Raw genomic sequence first — 17,334 nt, 5'->3', positions numbered from 1 at the left:
ATTATTCAAAATGTAAAAAGAGTTCCGCACTGGTAATGGGAAAAATATCATCACACTTATTGTTGACCTTTCGTATAAAAGTGAAGAAAGCAGACATTTGGTTGACAAATTGCTGCCTTTTTTGTCTGAACAGCTACTTCATCTTGAACAAGCGCACGGGCTTTGTGATCATCAAGGAGAACGCCCCGTCCGGCGACTATCAGTTCCTGGTGCGCGTTTCGGACGGCGTGTGGCCCGACGCCATCTCCGCGGTAACGGTGCATGTACGAGAGCTGCCCGACGCCGCCGTGCACAACTCGGCGTCGCTCCGCCTGGCAGGTAAGAAATCATTTCTTTTTTATGTCTATTTGTTTTTAATTTAATTTAATTTGGCTTTACAAACAAAGGTAAAATATAAAAAAAATCTGACATTTAAAAAAAAAAAAAAAAAAAGAAAATTCTCTCCAGTGAGTTGATGATGTTTTCCCGATTAGACACTTTGAAGGCTGATGTACGATTTTCCATCTTGGATCTCACGAAACACAGCCTTGCGCAGTTACCAGGTGCACGTCAGGTTCCGCCGTCTCCTCCACTTTACATTTGCCTGCGAGAAATAGGACACGGCTGAGGGGCTTTTACCATCTCTCAGATATTGAAATAGAACGTTCCAAAGAGAGGCAGGCGCTTTGGAGGAGGAAGGAAGGAGCGAGCGCCGTGCCTCGCCGTGCTTGCACATAAAAGGATTTGTCTTGCCAACGCAGGATGCAGGTAGATGAATGTGACACGGAGCAGCCGGTGGAAACATTGCTCATTTGGGCTGCAAAGAAAATAGAGATACTCATGACACCTTCTCTGTATGGCCGCTCGCTCTCATGCCCACTTTAAATCGCATGTGACCTTAGAAATTTTTCCCAATTTTAATTTCAGTACGGCATACAAGATTTGTAATATCCAAAATCTCTCCAAAATGAAATTGACGTACCACAAAAAAATCCCCAAAAAATACAATTTTACTTAAGAGCCCTCATTTGATCTGAAAATCCCCAAATATATACAAATCAAATCTGTCCGTAATCATTGCTGACATAGCTAAACAAAGAGTGAATAAATGATCCTTTTCCAACTCATTCACTCTCATGGACGTTTATATTCGTTCAATGGAGAGCAAGCGTTCAGTGCCAATGACATATTTATTTTTACATTTCAATTTCCCATGATGAGTGCAGTTCGAGGCAGTCGACGCGGCGGCACTGCCTTGTAAAACGCGGCAAACATGAAACGGAATATTCGGAGCTGAGAAAATCATCAAAGAAAATCTGACTTTGAGATCATCCAGAGGTGAAAGTGTGTCAATGCAGGTGAGCCGTGCAATCATAAGCGCTCTCATCGATTGGCCGTCAGCGTGCTGGAATCCTCTGAAAATATTCCCGCTTGGAGCTTTACTTTCGGAGCGGCTCCACTTTCTAAATCCTATTCCCGGGAACAAATGCAGAAAGCAATAACTGCGCGCCGCTTGAATGGCCGCCCGGCATGAGATTAATGCAAAGCGCCGACATCAACGCACAACAGCCGCCGCCGTGGCCGCTGCTTTGGCCGTCTCGCTATCTTGAAAAAGGCAGAAAAAGCAGAGTCCTTCAAAGTCCACAAAAGCCCCCCCCCCTCCGCAAGACCACCACTTGATGAAGAGCTCCTGTTGAGGCTTTGACCTTTAAAAGGCAACACGGTCAAGTGAGAGATTGCCCAAATATTTCTCTCCCTCCCGGCGAGGCCGGTGAGGATCAATACTGCCGAGAAATTGGGAAAATATCTTTAATGGTTTCTCCTTTCAGCTTGCCCTTCTGTCTGTCCTGAAGGATGAAGTCCTTTCAGCCGCGTCTTACCATGGGAAAATTTGACCCCAGGCGCCACTCTCGCTCCAGAACGTAAATTCTGCCATGCGCGTCAATCATGAGTAGACCCACAAAAAAAAAGCAACACCTGACGCCATTCAGCAAGTCAGCCATTTTGTTTTCAAGCAACAGTTATTTCTTCATTTTTTTCTCCCCCAATAATTTAGCCTGTTTTAATTCAGTCGTTAAAGAAGCCATCGGAGAAGAACATTTCCGAGTCCTTGGCTCGTCTTTCTCTGCGTTTAATCAGCTTGAGCAACCTGCAGAAATGTTGTTTTTCTCCAAGTACTTTTTCAAGGCATCTTTCAAAACCTCGGGAGCCTTCAAAAAAGTCCTCCGCCGCACATGCCATTTAAATGGCCTCTTTTTGGTGTGTGTGTCGGATAATGTATTCAGATGCAGCCACACAGCCTGCAGGGAGGAGAGAGCAGCCGTGTGTTTGGATGTGCGCCAGGTGCAGAGGCTGTCACAGAGTGTTAGAACTTACCAGGCTTTCCCCCGCAGCCCACTTTACTCCCGACCGTCTCCCTGTCAGCCCTGGTCCGTCTTCCTCCGCCCGGATGGATGGATGAGAGCTGACGTTTGCCTCCAACGTTCATTCGGCGCTTGTCCGACCTCCTTTTTAAGATCCTGTCTGAATGGCTCTCACTTTACATGGACGGGAAGGGTGGATAGATAATGGATGATAGAGGGGGAGACGGATGGATGGACAGATTGGCTGGACGGACGGATGTTGGCAAACAAAGTGCATAACAGACCGAAATCCTATTCCGTGCAGCAGGCTGCGTCCCATTACTTTTATCCATACGTGCAAACCGCCGTGGTTTCATGACGAGGCATGTCCCGATACTTTTGGCCGCTTGTCTTTCCTCTGATATCCTTGTTTTTCTCTCAGTGGGGCGGAGCGGAAGGCAAAAGCATGGCAGTGTTTTACGCTGATTTATCGTTGCATTCCGTTCATTTTTATGGGTAAATGAAAGAGCGCTTTGGCTTGTTTGCGCAATTTCAACACGGGCTGTGATGAAAGCCTGCCAATCAAGAAAAAGCCACCGACCGCTGTAGCGCCGCGTGTCAATTAGCTGTCATGATGGACTAACAAATTAAACCTCGTGTTGTTGTTGCTTTTCTTTCAAGTACGCTATTTCGTCTCGCTCATCAGTGGCTCACTTTCCTCTTCCAAAGAAACCCTGCGGTTATTTTACCTTCCTTTCAAGGCTTTGCCTTCATTTGTCAGACGGCAAACTCTAAAGGCACATTTTCCAAGCTTGTCTTCAAATCTTAATTTGAGATCCTGACACTAGCCAAGGCTGACTTGACACCCAACACTGGCTTAAAATACTTAGCCTGACTTCAAATGCCGCTTCCGAATACGAGCTCAGGTTTAAACGTCCCGATTCTTAACCCTAATCCTGACTAAAAAGGAGACCGGCACCAACTTGGAACCAAATGTCCAATGTGAGGTCCGAAGACGAACTAAGCCCGGAAGACTTCCCTGGCAGCGATGCTGACTCAAAGCCCCGATTTCAAGGCCCAACTGGACTCGCTGCGTGCGGCAGGAAATGAAACACGAGTTGACTGCGCTCTCTCTCGCTCGCTCGGCGCGCTTGTGATTGGAAATTAAGCTGCTAAATTGTCCACGGTGTAATCACCTTTAACTGGAGCACTTCCATATTCGCGAGCGCATGCAAGCTAACGCGCGCGCGCGTGCCAACGCGCACGCTAACGTTCTAAATAACAAGAAGCCTTTTTCAATAATTCATCCGCACAGCTTTGGCGCGATTGAATTGAAATGTTTTCCTTAATCGCTCGGCATCAGCACGACCGCGATTGCCGCTCTGGCTACGAATTGAGGCTGCGTTTGATTATTATGACTATTCTCAAACATTTTCAGAATAAAATTGTGAAATTCACTGATTGTGACTTTCATCCGCCGTTTAAATTTGGAAAATCCTCTGGAATAAAATCATCCTCTTTCGCAAGACATGACGGCCACGGAGTTCCTGGAGCCCAGGGGCAAGCAGCGCAGCCGCTACGAGCTGCTGTCCGACTTCCTGTCGGAGATGCTGTCGGCCACGGCGTCCGACGTCAACGTCTTCGGCCTGAGCGAGGTCCCCGGACGCATGCTGGACGTGCGCTTCGCCGTGCGCTCCGGCGCCGCCTTCCTGCCCCCCGAGAAGATGCACGGATATCTGGCGGCTCACAAGCAAAAGGTCACTTGGCCGCTTTCCGAGAGGCGGCGGCACGACCGCTGCGCCCCCGACTGACCCGGGCCGCGTTTGTGCTTCCTTGCAGCTTCAGTCCTTCCTGCAGGTGCGGGTCTACCAGGTGCGCGTAGACGAGTGCCCGCGGTCAGAGTGCGGCGGGGCGGGCGGCTGCGCCAGCGCGGTGGGCGTCCAGGACACGCCGGCCGTGGTGGACTGCGGCCCCGTGGCTTTGGTGTCCGTCACGGTGGAGGCGGCCGCCGTCTGCGCCTGTCCGGGCCGCCAGCAGGCGCATCGGCCTTGCGACGCCTACCCCAGGAACCCGTGCTTCAACGGGGGCGTGTGCGTGGACACCCAACACGGCTACAGGTCAGTCGGGTCCGTGTGGACTATTTCTATTTCTATCGTGTCGGGCGGCCATTGTCAGAAAAAATGGCCAAGAGCGGTAATCATACGACACATATGTTCACCTTATTTTTTTCACTTTGCGGAATATTTCTGGTGGTTCTGTCCATTTCGATCGTGCAAGGTCACGGTTGTCATCTGCGTTATTTTTCCCACAAACATTGTGCCTGCTTGACCTATAAATTCTCGTTGTTTTTGTAGTCATTTATCTTTATCGTGCAAGGCCGTGGTCGTGTTGAAAAAGTGGCGAGTGGAGCATTTACCTTATTGCCAAATGCCTTTCATCGCACAAAGCGTGCGATGACCTTTATTTTTTACTCTGGATAATTTCTAATCAGTGTCCTCGTTTCTATTTTTTAAAGTTTTAATGAAGTATTGACAAAAGGAGATTTTCTAATAATGCTATCTTTTTTTGCCGCATCATATTTTTGCATTGCGCATTAGTCAGTCGCAAATGTCAGCGTAATTCTAATCCCAAAAGATGATCCCCCTGTGATCAACCTTTTTGTGGCAGAAACGTGCTCGCCCCGCACATCCATAATTCAGAAGATGTCATCAAGTTCCGAGCGGTTGTCAGTTTTGTCTGAAATTAGACAAACCCTCTCGTCTGGCTTATTATTTATTGAATGCAAACAAACGCCAGCGTCAGCATGACGCCGTGCGGTCGGAGGGGGCTGAACGGGTCATTTCTTGGTGAAGCAGCATGTGGCGCAATATATCCTGGGAGCTTATGCCCTGCTTCAAACAAACTCTTTGTTGCCAAGCCAAACACTCTTTGAGCCTTTCCATTCTTTTGAATCTGCTTTGGGGCACAAATGAGGTTGCCCCGCTAATTTTGCCTAGCAACAGTGAAGTCATATCTTTGGATTTGGCACCTTGCCCTTTTTGGTCCGCAAATGTTTGCGCCCCACAAATTCTGCCAAGCAACAAACTAAACCGAGAACAATTTTGTCAATAAGAAAAAGAGCCCTCCTCTGTTTTTTTGCCGTTTTTTGCGAGTCCTGGTGCTGCCCGATGACACTTTGTCTGCTTTTTAAATATGTCCAAAGTTTTCCTCTCAAGGTCTTTTGGGTCCCAGCAGAAGCACCGTGTGTGCTTCTGGCCGGCTAGCTCGCCACAAAGCCATCAAAGTGCGACTGGGCACTATTTAAATGACTATTTGAACAATAAAGGTGTCGAAAGGCCTTCATGGTGTTTATCCAGTGAGTTGCCCTTGCAACCAGCCAACCCCGAGTTGTGCTCCTCAAGGACTTTTTGCGGCAACAAACGTTGAAGCTCATGAATAATGCTGCCAACTTTTGAAGACTTTTTATAGATAGAAAAGCAATCACTGCGATAGGCGGCATTTCTAGAAATGACTCTGCAGACGCCATTGTAAAGAATGTTAGATATGTTTTTTTATACCAGATCACAAAACACTGAAGTGCCATCCAAGAAGAAATTGCTCCGATTTTGATAGCATTTTTTTTTTCCAGAATTTGAGGCGCAAAGCCATGTTTATGCTCATGAATTAAAGAAAATGAAGAAAAAAACAAAACAAAATGACACTATAAGCCACTTCCACTTTTTGTGAATGCTCACGCCTTACATAACAAATGGAGGATGCGGCAAGGCGACGCAAACCGATCAAAACCGTATGAAAATGGATCCGATTTTTTTGCTGCTGCTAGGCAGAATTTATGGGGCTCGGAAAAAGTAATAAATCCTGTCACACTCAGTCATTGCTGCTCCACACAGCAAATAAACTACACGCAAAGATTTCACTCGCCCAAATGAAATCAAAACATTTTTGGGGGGCTTTATTGCAGACCACAAAATACACGATATTTGATTTTTAACTCTTAAAAGTGGCCACGCAAATCAATTAATCAATCATATTGGCCAAGGAGATCCCAAATGAAATCACTCTAAAAAGTTCGCCACTCGGTTTATGAAACAAAACATTGCTATTAAATTTCCACGCACTTTAGCGCCACCTGCTGATTCAAACGCAGATTAGCCACCTGCTTGATGCCCCACGGGAGCAGTTCCCAAAAGCGCTTTTCTCTCTCCAATGTCAGAACACAAATATGCAAAAGACTCTGCAGGGGCGGGATTAAAAACTGGGACTGGCAACAATTGGATATTTATCGGCATTTAGAAGTCCCCGATGGTGGTTTATTGCACGGCTCCCTGCCGAGTATTTAAACGCATGCGGGCTTTCGCAATATTCCCCCGCCGCCATGGTGTCGCTGCAGGTGATCAGACGCTAATTGCTGGCCACCAATGAGCAATTTGGCTTTGTCAGGGCACAAACACTCTCCACAAATCATAAGGTGACCTACATTTACACCTTAAATTGTTCTATTAGCAACATGAGATTGAAGAATTTATCCCAAACACAATTGGTAGTGTTTCTGGTGGAGCTTAGATTTTGGGTAATCAAATTTCAACTTGTGTTGCCATGCCAACGTAACCTGCCCGGGCTCACGTATGTTCAAACGATTTGATCAATGGGAGTGTTTCGTAAATCAAAATTCAAATTCATCCTGACAGGGTCTGAGCGCTGGCCCTCAGTGACATCACAATTTCTCTGCTTTCTGATTGGCTGGGCAGAGCAAGTAAAATTCAACCAGAAGAATATGTACATCTTGAACCATCTAGACACATTCATGTTTTAATTATTAGCATTAAAATGTACCAAAGTCCAAACATTCTTCAATAGGACATGCAGGAAACTATTTTTCCACAATAAAAGACGCGTTGAAATGAAAGAAGACCTCATTAAGTAATAATTTGCTTATTCACTTAATAATTTATAAATCTTTTTTTTTAAGTTAATGTTTGTTATTCTTATGAGATTATTTTTTCATTAAGATAAACACCAGTGCACACTTGTTTTCAGTGAATATCAGCTACTTACTTGATCACGATCATTTTGATCTGGAAGAAATGTTGCCAAAATCAACTGTTATCTTTTAATTCCATTTTATAATTTTGTATTGTCAGTGGAGAGTTATGTTGTTAGCCTAAAAGCATGGTTGCCGTGTGAACAACATTTTCAGCGAGCACATTAGAATTTTTTATTGACATCATGACGAAATAACTATATACACACATAAATATACACACATATACACACACACACACGCGCGCCCCGGGTCAACACGACACCACTGTTCCATTACATTTCATTACGTTTGTGTCCAAAGATTCCGCATACTACTAATTAACCACTTTGCTTGTCAGACGAAGACATAAATACTCGGCGGCAAATCATCAAAACAAACATTTCCTCTCCACCCTTTTTATTTTTTATTTTTTAAAATACAGCAGCTTGTAAGTGAATTGTTAATCAAGGGCTGGCTGCTGGTCGTCAACAATGTAATGTTCGATACGGCGCTCTTTATTTCATCACGCTGCTTGGGAAAAAAAGCGTGAGGGGAGAAGAAGACGAAGAGTTAGCATCTTCTGTCTGCTTTAATTGGTTTCAAAGAGGCCTTCACACGCTCCATTAGACGTGTGAGAGGCGTGCTACATTGCCGTTATCACGCTAAATGCATTCTCTTGTCTTCACACCGACGGACGCCTTGGCTTTGAGTTCCAGAGGTGGTAAAAGTACGGATTGAACTCTTGCTAACACAATAGTACTGTTTAAAATAAAGTCGAAAAGAGAATTCCATTTGTGTAGACATTGCTGTCGACTGGAAAGCTGTGGGGTGGAAAAGGAGACTTGAATTTGGTTCAAATTGATTAAAAAATGTGGAAGGAGGAAGTACACATACAAAATCTCTTAATTTCCCAATTTGGAAGGCGCGTGTGTGAAATTAGGAGAGCGGAAAATGTTGGCCGAACGCAGGAAGGCTTCCTTTTTTATATTTGGTGCGCAATGTCATGTGGGAATTAATTTACACAGTCAAGTAAACCAAGGGGAATAAAATTTTGGATGCTATCCAGATTCAAACCAAAAGTTAATAGTGTTCTCTTTGGCCCGCACCTCCGAAATTATTATTAAACCCAAAATATATGAGAACGAAGAACATTTTCAAGAAATAAACTATAGAATCTCTACTGCTCTTTGGGAAGAACCAAAATGACTGGAGATGACCTTTGCCTTCTTCTTTTTCTGAATTCCACATCATCACTTCCTGTTGAACTCAGTACTGCCGGGCATGTTGTGGCAGAATGTGGTACTACACGGTAGGCACGCAAACTTTCAGTTTGGACGGGCCCGTGTACTGTTTAAACCTCTACAAAATGATTTTTGCAATCCGGCGCCAAGGTTAAACGGCAATAAAGCCACTTAAGACTCAATCCCGCTTTTGTCTGTCGGGCAAAGGGGGCCGATAAACTCTTAGGGCTGTTTTGTGGTCCGTGGCCAAGCAAAAAAAAAAAAAAAAAAAAAAACGGCAACAATAAAAGGGAGAAAATGAAACATAATCACTTTGCTTGCTCCAGTGTAACATTCCAGCTGCGCCCGTATGCCGAGTGTAATTACATCTCTCTTTTAATTAAACTTCATCCATAGTTGCATAACGCTCATTAAAGAAAAACAAAAGGGGAGCGAAAAGGCGGCCAACAACCGTCGGCCGTTGACGAGTAAATTGCGTGTAAAAGATCTTTGGGGGGTTTGCTGTAGTTTAGTTTAGCGCAGGGAGCTTGAGAACATTTGCTGCAATTAGGGTGAAACAAAAAGCTTCATTTTCCGTTTGTTTGGCTGCGGCTCCAATTGAACGGTTAGCGTAGCAACGTAATGAAGCGCTAACAACAACGCAGGGCGGCCGCATGCAATTTTTCTTGATTGCTCTGCTGTCATCTTTCATTTTATTCAAACGCACAATGTCAACACAGACAACAAAACGAGAAGTGGAAATGGCGGGCGGTGGGGGGGGATATTTTTCTAATCTTGAAGGAGACATGGAGTTCTGATTAAATGGCAGCTCAAGGTTTTTTTTTTTTGTAGTACTGAACTGTTGGACTATTTGACTTTATTTAATATCGGCTTCACTTGTTTTTATCAGCACTCATTCACTCATTTTAAAGGTTCTCTTTTAATTCATTTTCAACAAGCGCTACTTACTTATTTGACCTTTGTGCTATTACATTTGACAATTTTAATTTCTTCATTTACAGATTTTTATGATAACTTAAAAAAGAAATTTACCAACAAGGCTCAGTGTTTCAAGTTTTCAATCAACTCGATAGATCCTGCAGATACCATATTGAAGTATCTGTGTGTATTTGTGTCATTGTGCGCTACACACAGACACGCACACGAGTCATTGAGCATATGTGGTGGTAAAAGTTAATTTGAGTGCACAGCTTGGTTTAATTAGAAGCAGCTGGAAAAGGGGAAAAAAGGAGGGCAGCATGATGCGATTGCTCGTGCACCACATCCACATCAGACCACCCCGGATAATCCCGGGATTACACACACGCACTCACGCAAAACGTCATTCGTACGCGGCCAGTGAATTGATGGTCCTCATCTGTTTCCACAAAATCCCTCCCTCACATGATGGATGCTGCTTCTTCATTGTTGTCCCGCTACATTGTACATTTCAAAGCCATGTTTTTTTTGATACCATTGTTTCTGATTTTTATTTGAAAAAATATTTTTAGTCATGATGACTTCAATTTTACATCGGAGCATCATCTCCAATATGATGAAAACTATTTTTTACTTATTTGTACTAAAATACACAGATTTTTTTACATTATACACAGTATGTTTCGTTTCAAAAAAAGTTCAATCACTTTACACTATGTATTTTTATTTATTTTATTTTCAAAAAATGATTCAATCACTTTGCATATTTTTATTTTATTATTATTTTTTTTTTATTCTTGTAATGACAAGCAATGTGTGGATGAAAATGATTCCCATTGCAAAAAAACAGACCATGCAAGAAATTGTAGAAATACGATTCTCTGGCTCATGCAGTTCTTTTTTTCACTTGAAGAAAAATGCACACCTCTTTTTTTTTTTTTTTTTTACTTTTTAACGACATCCGCAATCAAGAACATCCCGGGAAGAACATCCCCCAGCCATAAATACTAAAAAATATGAGCCAAAAAAGTAGAGAGGAAACAAACAAAGATAGATCTTGTTGCCTGTAATAAAACATTAGCGTCAAATGTTGTCGCTAGTATTAATGGTGAATGAGTCCGCATTCTGACAGGTTCCTGACATCTGCAAAGAACTCGATGCGCATTCAAAGGTAGACGCTGCTGCTCAGAGCACGGGAAGAATACAGCAGCAGCCGAAGAAAAGCAGAAGAGAGCTTGTCAAGTCAGAGACGAGACGAGACGAGACGTGGCGTGTCAGCGGCGGACAGAAAAAATTGGAAAGACGAGTGAGGAGAGGGAAAAATTCTGGGCGGTGTTAAAGAACGGGGAAAAAAAACGTAAAAGCCAGTGTCACCCAAAGAGAGAAGTCATCCATCCACAAATTCAAACGAACCACCTGCTGGAAAATCACAAAAAGGTGGACAAAGTAGACACATGTGAACCAATTGAATCGATTCCTTTTGAATCATTTGTAGGACAGGTTTGTTCATTTTAATATTTATTCATAAACCCTTATTTTTATTTTAATCTTTTTTTTAGGACTATTTTGATTGGTGGAGTGCGAGAAAACCAAAAGGTTAACTATACGTAACTTTTCCAGGTGCCAGTGCCCGGCCCAGTTGGAGGGTCCCGAGTGCCAGCAGAACAAGCGCAGTTTCCACGGCAACGGCTACGCCTGGTTGCCTCCCATGATGCCGTGCTTCGAGAGCCACATCTCGCTGGAGTTCATCACCGAGGTGCCCGACGGCCTGCTGCTCTACAGCGGGCCCCTGGCGCAGCTGCAGGCCTGGGACTACGAGGACTTCATGGCTCTCGGTAGGACCAAAAATCACATGCAGTGTGTAGGACACGACTGAAAATGGATGGATGGAATTTTGGATGCAAATCGTTCTAGCCGTGTTGAAACCGGCAAGGCAAGGCTAGTATGGAAATACTCGAAAGTAGATCTGCCTGCTCTTCTTTCTCTGTTGCTGCTCAGCCCCGAAAATGAAAGCCTGTTCTTTGACGTTAAATTCATTTTTGGAGCTTTAATTCCTTTTTGCTTTCCACCTAGCGGGGGATTAGGATTTTTCATTTTGGCTAAGCTGACACTCATTTCACACACAAACCGGCACGCTCACGCACCATCCGCAAGCGTCCATGGACCTAGCGTTCGGCTTTATAACAAACGTACTCTCGTGAGAACTGGTTGTGTGTGTGTGTGTGATTGTGTGTGTGTGTGCACTTCCAGGAGCCACCAGGGTTAATGGATGGTTAGCAGCAGGGTGACGGCTGACTTGTCGCAGCGTGCGTGCTAATTGGCGTCGGGCGCTACATATTTAGAGCTCTAATTAGCTTGTTTCAAGGTTCACCTGCCGCATGTAATTAATCCGCCTCCATGAGCTACACTGCGGCGGCGGACATGGAAAGCCAGGATGTGCGTTCCCCCATTTCCCATGATTTGCCATAATCCCGTTGTCAGCATCGAGTGGAAACTTGGATTGGTTTTATTTAAATCAGCGCTTGAATAGGAATTGCCTTGATTTTGAGTAAGATCTGACTTTAAATGGAGTATATAAGTATATAAATGGAGTCAATAAGAAACACACCATGTTTGATGATGACTCACCACACTGAAAAGCTGAGCGAGACGCTCCCGTTGAAAAACATACTTGATGGATATAAACGTCGGACATATTCCAGTTGATCGAAATGTACACAACAGTCAATGAGGAGATTAAATTCATATGAGGGATTCTGAATGAAGTTAAGCGGCCCTCTTCAAAGTCATTTGAATCCTCGGAGAGGCAAAACTCTCCGCGTTAAATGTGGCTCAAGCTCTGCAGCTGTCCGCCGCGTACTTATTTGAATTCCTCAATCCTCAAATTAATTAAAGTGACGGGAACATGAAAGGAAGCGCGAGAAAAAGTGATTGCGCTTGCCCGGTCCAGGCTAAACAAAGGTCAGTGAACGCGGCACGACCTCATTAAACTCAGAAAAGCCATGCTTTCAAATGGCAATGAAGACGAGGCGCACTTGCTTCCACTCAACGGAATGTGAGCTGTGTCTTAATGGAGCATAAAAAATATTAAAACAAAAAAAAAAACAGCCCCGAAAATAAGGGTTATCTTCAAGCACGCCGTGCTCCCCCTGAAGCTCAGGCGGCCATCTTGGATCGATGGATGTGACTCGTACTTAGATGAAGGCACCCTAAATAAAAGAGATTAGCATTAGAAAGTCATTACACGGGTGCACTTTCCAGACTCAGACTTCAAAGTATCAGACGTACAAATTTGCAAGATTCAGGATGGAATAAAACTACTTTGTACATACTTGAATGCTGCGAACATAAAATACATGAAAGATAATAATAATAATGGATTCAAAGTCAACCAGCCACTGTTTGTGCCCAAGCAAACTATCTAACAAAGTTTATACCTGCCAATCTTAATTCTCAGTTTGTCTGGAACGAAAGACGCTAGCAAGCTCCGCCATGAAAATTTGACAAGGTCTGCGCCAAACCGACTTCTTCACTCTTGTCAAACAAGCGGCAGCTGATTGAAGCACATTTGCTCTCCACGCAGATTCGTCACTCAATTCACATGATTTAACGGCCATTTTTTTTTTTGCATGGACATCAGAGCGACGCCCATTTGAATTACGGCAACGCTCCTTTGTGTCTTTGTCTTATCTCGCCGGTTTCATTATGAATTCATTCTCGTCACATTTGTCGGGAACGTCGGTTTGATCTCGTCACGGGGAGCGACTCTGCCGGGAGGCCACAATTACGAAAGATTTTGTCGCCGCGACCCGGGGCCAAACAGCGGCAATTAAAATGTGTCTCCCAGCCGCGGCAAGCATGGCCGTCTATGATTTTTTTTTTATTATTATTATCCCTTCTAAACGGAAAAGAAAAAAAAACATGGTGTCTTTATATCATCATGTGATACGTCTTCAAAGAATTTAGCGAGCTATCTGCTTGGGTTCGCTCCAGGAATTTTGCCATTACCACAGCCCACTGTTTGCTAGCTTTGTTGTAGATCTATCTATCTATCTATCTATCTATCTATCTATCTATCTATCTATCTATCTATCTATCTATCTATCTATCTATCTATCTATCTATCTATCTATCTATCTATCTATCTATCTATCTATCTATCTATCTATCTGTATCTGTATCTGTATCTGTATCTGTCTGTCTGTCTCCCTCCCTCTTCTCTCTGTCTGTCTCTCTCTGTGTATTTCCTACGTGTCTTCCCTCTATTTGACTCATCACTCCGCCGGTTCCTTTCTGTCTGTTTTGCCACGCTGTGTTATGAATAGACAAGTTGTAAAGGTGACTGGAGTGCGTGAGGAGACGGCGTTGAAGAGCTCTCCAGTCAGCCGGCGAGGCCTCTAATTGATCCTCACCAGCGCTTTGGCACTTTTTTTATGTCGCCATAGGCCAACGGGAGGCCAAGGCGTCATCAAAGTGATGCCATTGACTGGCGGAGGAGAATGTTTTGGCGTGTTTGTAGAGAAGCAGCCTGATAAAAACGGAGTCAGAAGTTGAGCACTAGAGTTAATGGCAGTTCTTGTACTTTGCTTCATACTTAGTTTGAGGTTATTGCCGTTCAGCTGGAGAAAAAACAGCCGTAATGGGGGGGAAAAAAAGGATGATATTTTTTCCCTCGGGTGAGTATGACCATCCATCCATCCATCCATCCATCCATCCATCCATCCATCCATCCATCCATCCATCCATCCATCCATCCATCCATCCATCCATCCATCCATCCGCATTTTGAACAAAACAAAAAATCTTCCACTACCACCTCCAGATGATCAGATGAAATCCTCAAGCCCCTCCGGTCATATAGCTAGCTAGCAAAAGCATCATCCTCTTGTCTCCCCTTGGCGTGCCGAGCCCACCACCACCACCTCCACCACCGCTACCGCTACTGGCGAGCTTTGCAACACTTCATTAACTTTTAATTTCCCATTTGAGTAAGTCGGGAGCACGGACGGGGTGGAAAAGAATAACGGCGATGCTGCTCAACGGGAGGAAAAATAAACAGCGCCGTCTCGCTTGCGTGCAGACGGACAACGTCAGTCGGGGGCCGTGATGAATGAGAATGTTTGGTTGGACGTGTTGATTTCCAGAAAGAGAGCGCCGGGTGCCGCTTTCCAATGGTGGAACACACTAAAGCGCCGCTCCATAGAGATTCACGCCTACGCTGAATTGCCGATTCTTTAGCAATCGTTTTTTTTTTCCCCCCGTGTGGTCTTACAAGTTGAGCACCTGCAGTGTAGTACCGCATTCTGCCACAACAAGCCCAAGAGCAATGAGCGCTACTGTAAAAGATGCCGTGGAATTAGGAGAAGAGGCAGAGAAGGTCCCCAACTAATCTCCAATAGTAGTTTAAACGTGTGTTAGAGTAGCAAGTTGTTTGTAGGTTTACGATTATGGCCACACCGAGGCTAATGTCTGTTAGCCAGTCTATGGAATTTAACATTGCATGTTAGCATTGAGCTATTGCCCGTTCATTAGACAAAATGAGTGGTTCGGCTGAACATTTTGCTGTTTAAATATACAATGTTTGATTCGCATTTGATTTATTTGTCAGTTTTACAGTAAAACAGAAAACAGCGTGATGCTAACATGCTGTCACCGTGCTTCTTAATTCCTCAAATAATGTTATGCGATAGTGATAATATGCTGAGAAAGCTTTTTTTTCTTATGTTTTTCAATATTTGTATGTGTTTAAAGGATATGGGAGGCGTAAATGAAACTTTCAAAAAATCTTTTTACACGATCTTTGTTTTGCAGATTTTACCCACACGGGTCCACGTTGATAAATGAATGTTTGACCGTACACGCGAATGATTAATCGGTCCTTTCAGAATGTGGCCAATTGATAGAAACCGATCACATTTTAGCGTCTCCTTCTCCACTCAGAACTAATCGACGGGACGCCCTCGCTGAAAATCAACCACGGCTCCGACACGGTGGTGTTACAGTTGCCTGGCAACATCAACGTGGCCGACAGGCGTTGGCATCGGCTGGACGTCCGCAGCAACAGCAAGGTGGGCCGCAGTTTTTCTATTGTCTGGAGCCAAATACGAATGTACGGGTAGTGAGCTTCTAAAATGAAATCAACCACTGAAAGAGGAGCAATGTTTTTTTCTGTCCTGGCCGATAGAGAGCAGAGAATAAATTGAAAAAAAAAAAAATCTCAAAGGTATTCCGCAGGGGTCTATACTCGGTCCAGTTATTTTCAGGATTTATATCAACAGTATAACCCCAACTCTCTTGCCCGCCAACAAGACAGTTGATATTTCAAGCTCCTTTCTACACACCAGCTTCATTTCAATCACATTTATCTCACATCTTTTTGCATATTCATTTTTCCTATGGTGGCAAAGTTGTTGAAGGTGTTCAAGAGTCCTTGAGTGAGAGAGACACTCTCTTCCTTGTTCTCCAATGTCTTTCAAAGCAGTCAAGGAAATTCCCCACAATGCAAAAAGATTAAAAGAAACAAGAACTATTCATTATAGGTAGAAAAAGAACAATGTCACAAAGTTGATCTTTACATAAGTCTTGTTGACTTCATAGACGAGATGCCTTCAGCTTACTTTTATTCTTAACGGCATTTTTGTGTCAACGTTCTCAAAGAAGAAGAAAAAAAAGCTCAGAACCTGAACGAGGCGAAGTATGCTGATTTAATACAAAGAAAAACAGAGGGGGAATGAAAACAACACCGAAGAAAAGGTTTGCTTTGGAAGAGTCAATGTTTAAAGTTTGCAGATTTGTGCAGACTTCTGCCAAATATGGAATAATACGCATAAATAAATCACAATTAAAAACTCATGTTATTCAATAAAAAAATCAAATTAAGTCATTCAAAATGTGATATTATCAAAACTTTAGTTAAAAAATAAAATGCTGTTAAAAGTGAGTTCATTATGTAAGTTAGTTAAAGCTAATAAAATTGCTATATTCTATAAATTCGAAATGGTCATTAAATAGGTGACTGTTGTTAACAATCGGACAATATAATTATTTTGCATTCAAGTTATACCACTTTTTTTTAATTTTCATGGCCTAAAATAAAGGTGAAGCAGATCTTCATTTTTTTTTTTCCGACATCTTCCATTGGCTGGAATCAATTTGCGCTGAATAATTGGCATGTCATCTCTCATTCCAGGTACGTTGCCTTTCAAAATCCCGACAGGAGGAATCCTCCGAGCCAGCCTCCTTTCTAATCGACACCTTACCTCAAATAAATGCAGTGTTTAGCTTAGCACCGGCCTTTGCTATGATCCAATTGTGTAAGCGAGCTTCTCACCTCCTTAGTAAAAGATTTGGAGCTAAAGGCCTCCTCTCCACCTTTTCTGATTACGATGTAATAAATGGCAAATACGTCATTCTATGCATTTGCTGATAAAGTGGCCTTCATCCGTAGCAGCCACGTTCTCACTTCAATTAAACGGGCAGAAAAATGCCCTTGGCCACCATTTGGTCCCTTGTAAGCCCTCTTTAATGGTGTCGTCCCCTCCCAGCATGAAAGCGACCTAGCCCGTCACATTCTCAGCCAAGAAGAATTCAATTATCGGCCATCCCGGAAGGCGTTCACCTCCGAGGACCGACGCCGTGCCGCTTGGCCTCGTTTTTTCGGGGCTTTCATACTTTGAGAGTGGCCGGCCGGAGGGTGTTTTTTTTTTTTTTCTTCCCCTTTCTTTTTTACTTGTCTCCCAGCAGCCAATCAGGACATGTCTTTGACCAGATTAGCGCAGGGAAAATGTAACCTCAAGCGATTATTAATGAATTGAGCTTTTACTTTGCGACA

The 17,334-nt window shown here is 43.7% G+C and overlaps 1 protein-coding gene across 3 annotated transcripts in view; it reads left to right on the top strand.

Moving 5' to 3' along the window:
• Positions 1-17,334, top strand: part of LOC148400985 (neural-cadherin) — a 107,363-nt gene that overhangs the window by 72,152 nt on the left and 17,877 nt on the right. For all 3 annotated transcript variants that reach the window (XM_088372298.1, XM_088372297.1, XM_088372299.1), the window contains 5 exons: positions 134-318; positions 3,849-4,078; positions 4,161-4,438; positions 11,124-11,338; positions 15,444-15,571. In XM_088372298.1, coding sequence (XP_088228424.1) covers positions 134-318; positions 3,849-4,078; positions 4,161-4,438; positions 11,124-11,338; positions 15,444-15,571 — 1,036 coding nt within the window. The remainder of the gene's footprint in view (positions 1-133; positions 319-3,848; positions 4,079-4,160; positions 4,439-11,123; positions 11,339-15,443; positions 15,572-17,334) is intronic.

The sequence above is a fragment of the Syngnathus floridae genome, chromosome 3 (genome assembly GCF_059516105.1).
Source record: "Syngnathus floridae isolate MCC-2025c chromosome 3, RoL_Sflo_1.0, whole genome shotgun sequence".
NCBI lineage: Eukaryota > Metazoa > Chordata > Actinopteri > Syngnathiformes > Syngnathidae > Syngnathus > Syngnathus floridae.
The sequence above is the reverse complement of the archived record's forward strand: the minus strand, read 5'-3'. Positions and strand labels throughout refer to the sequence as shown.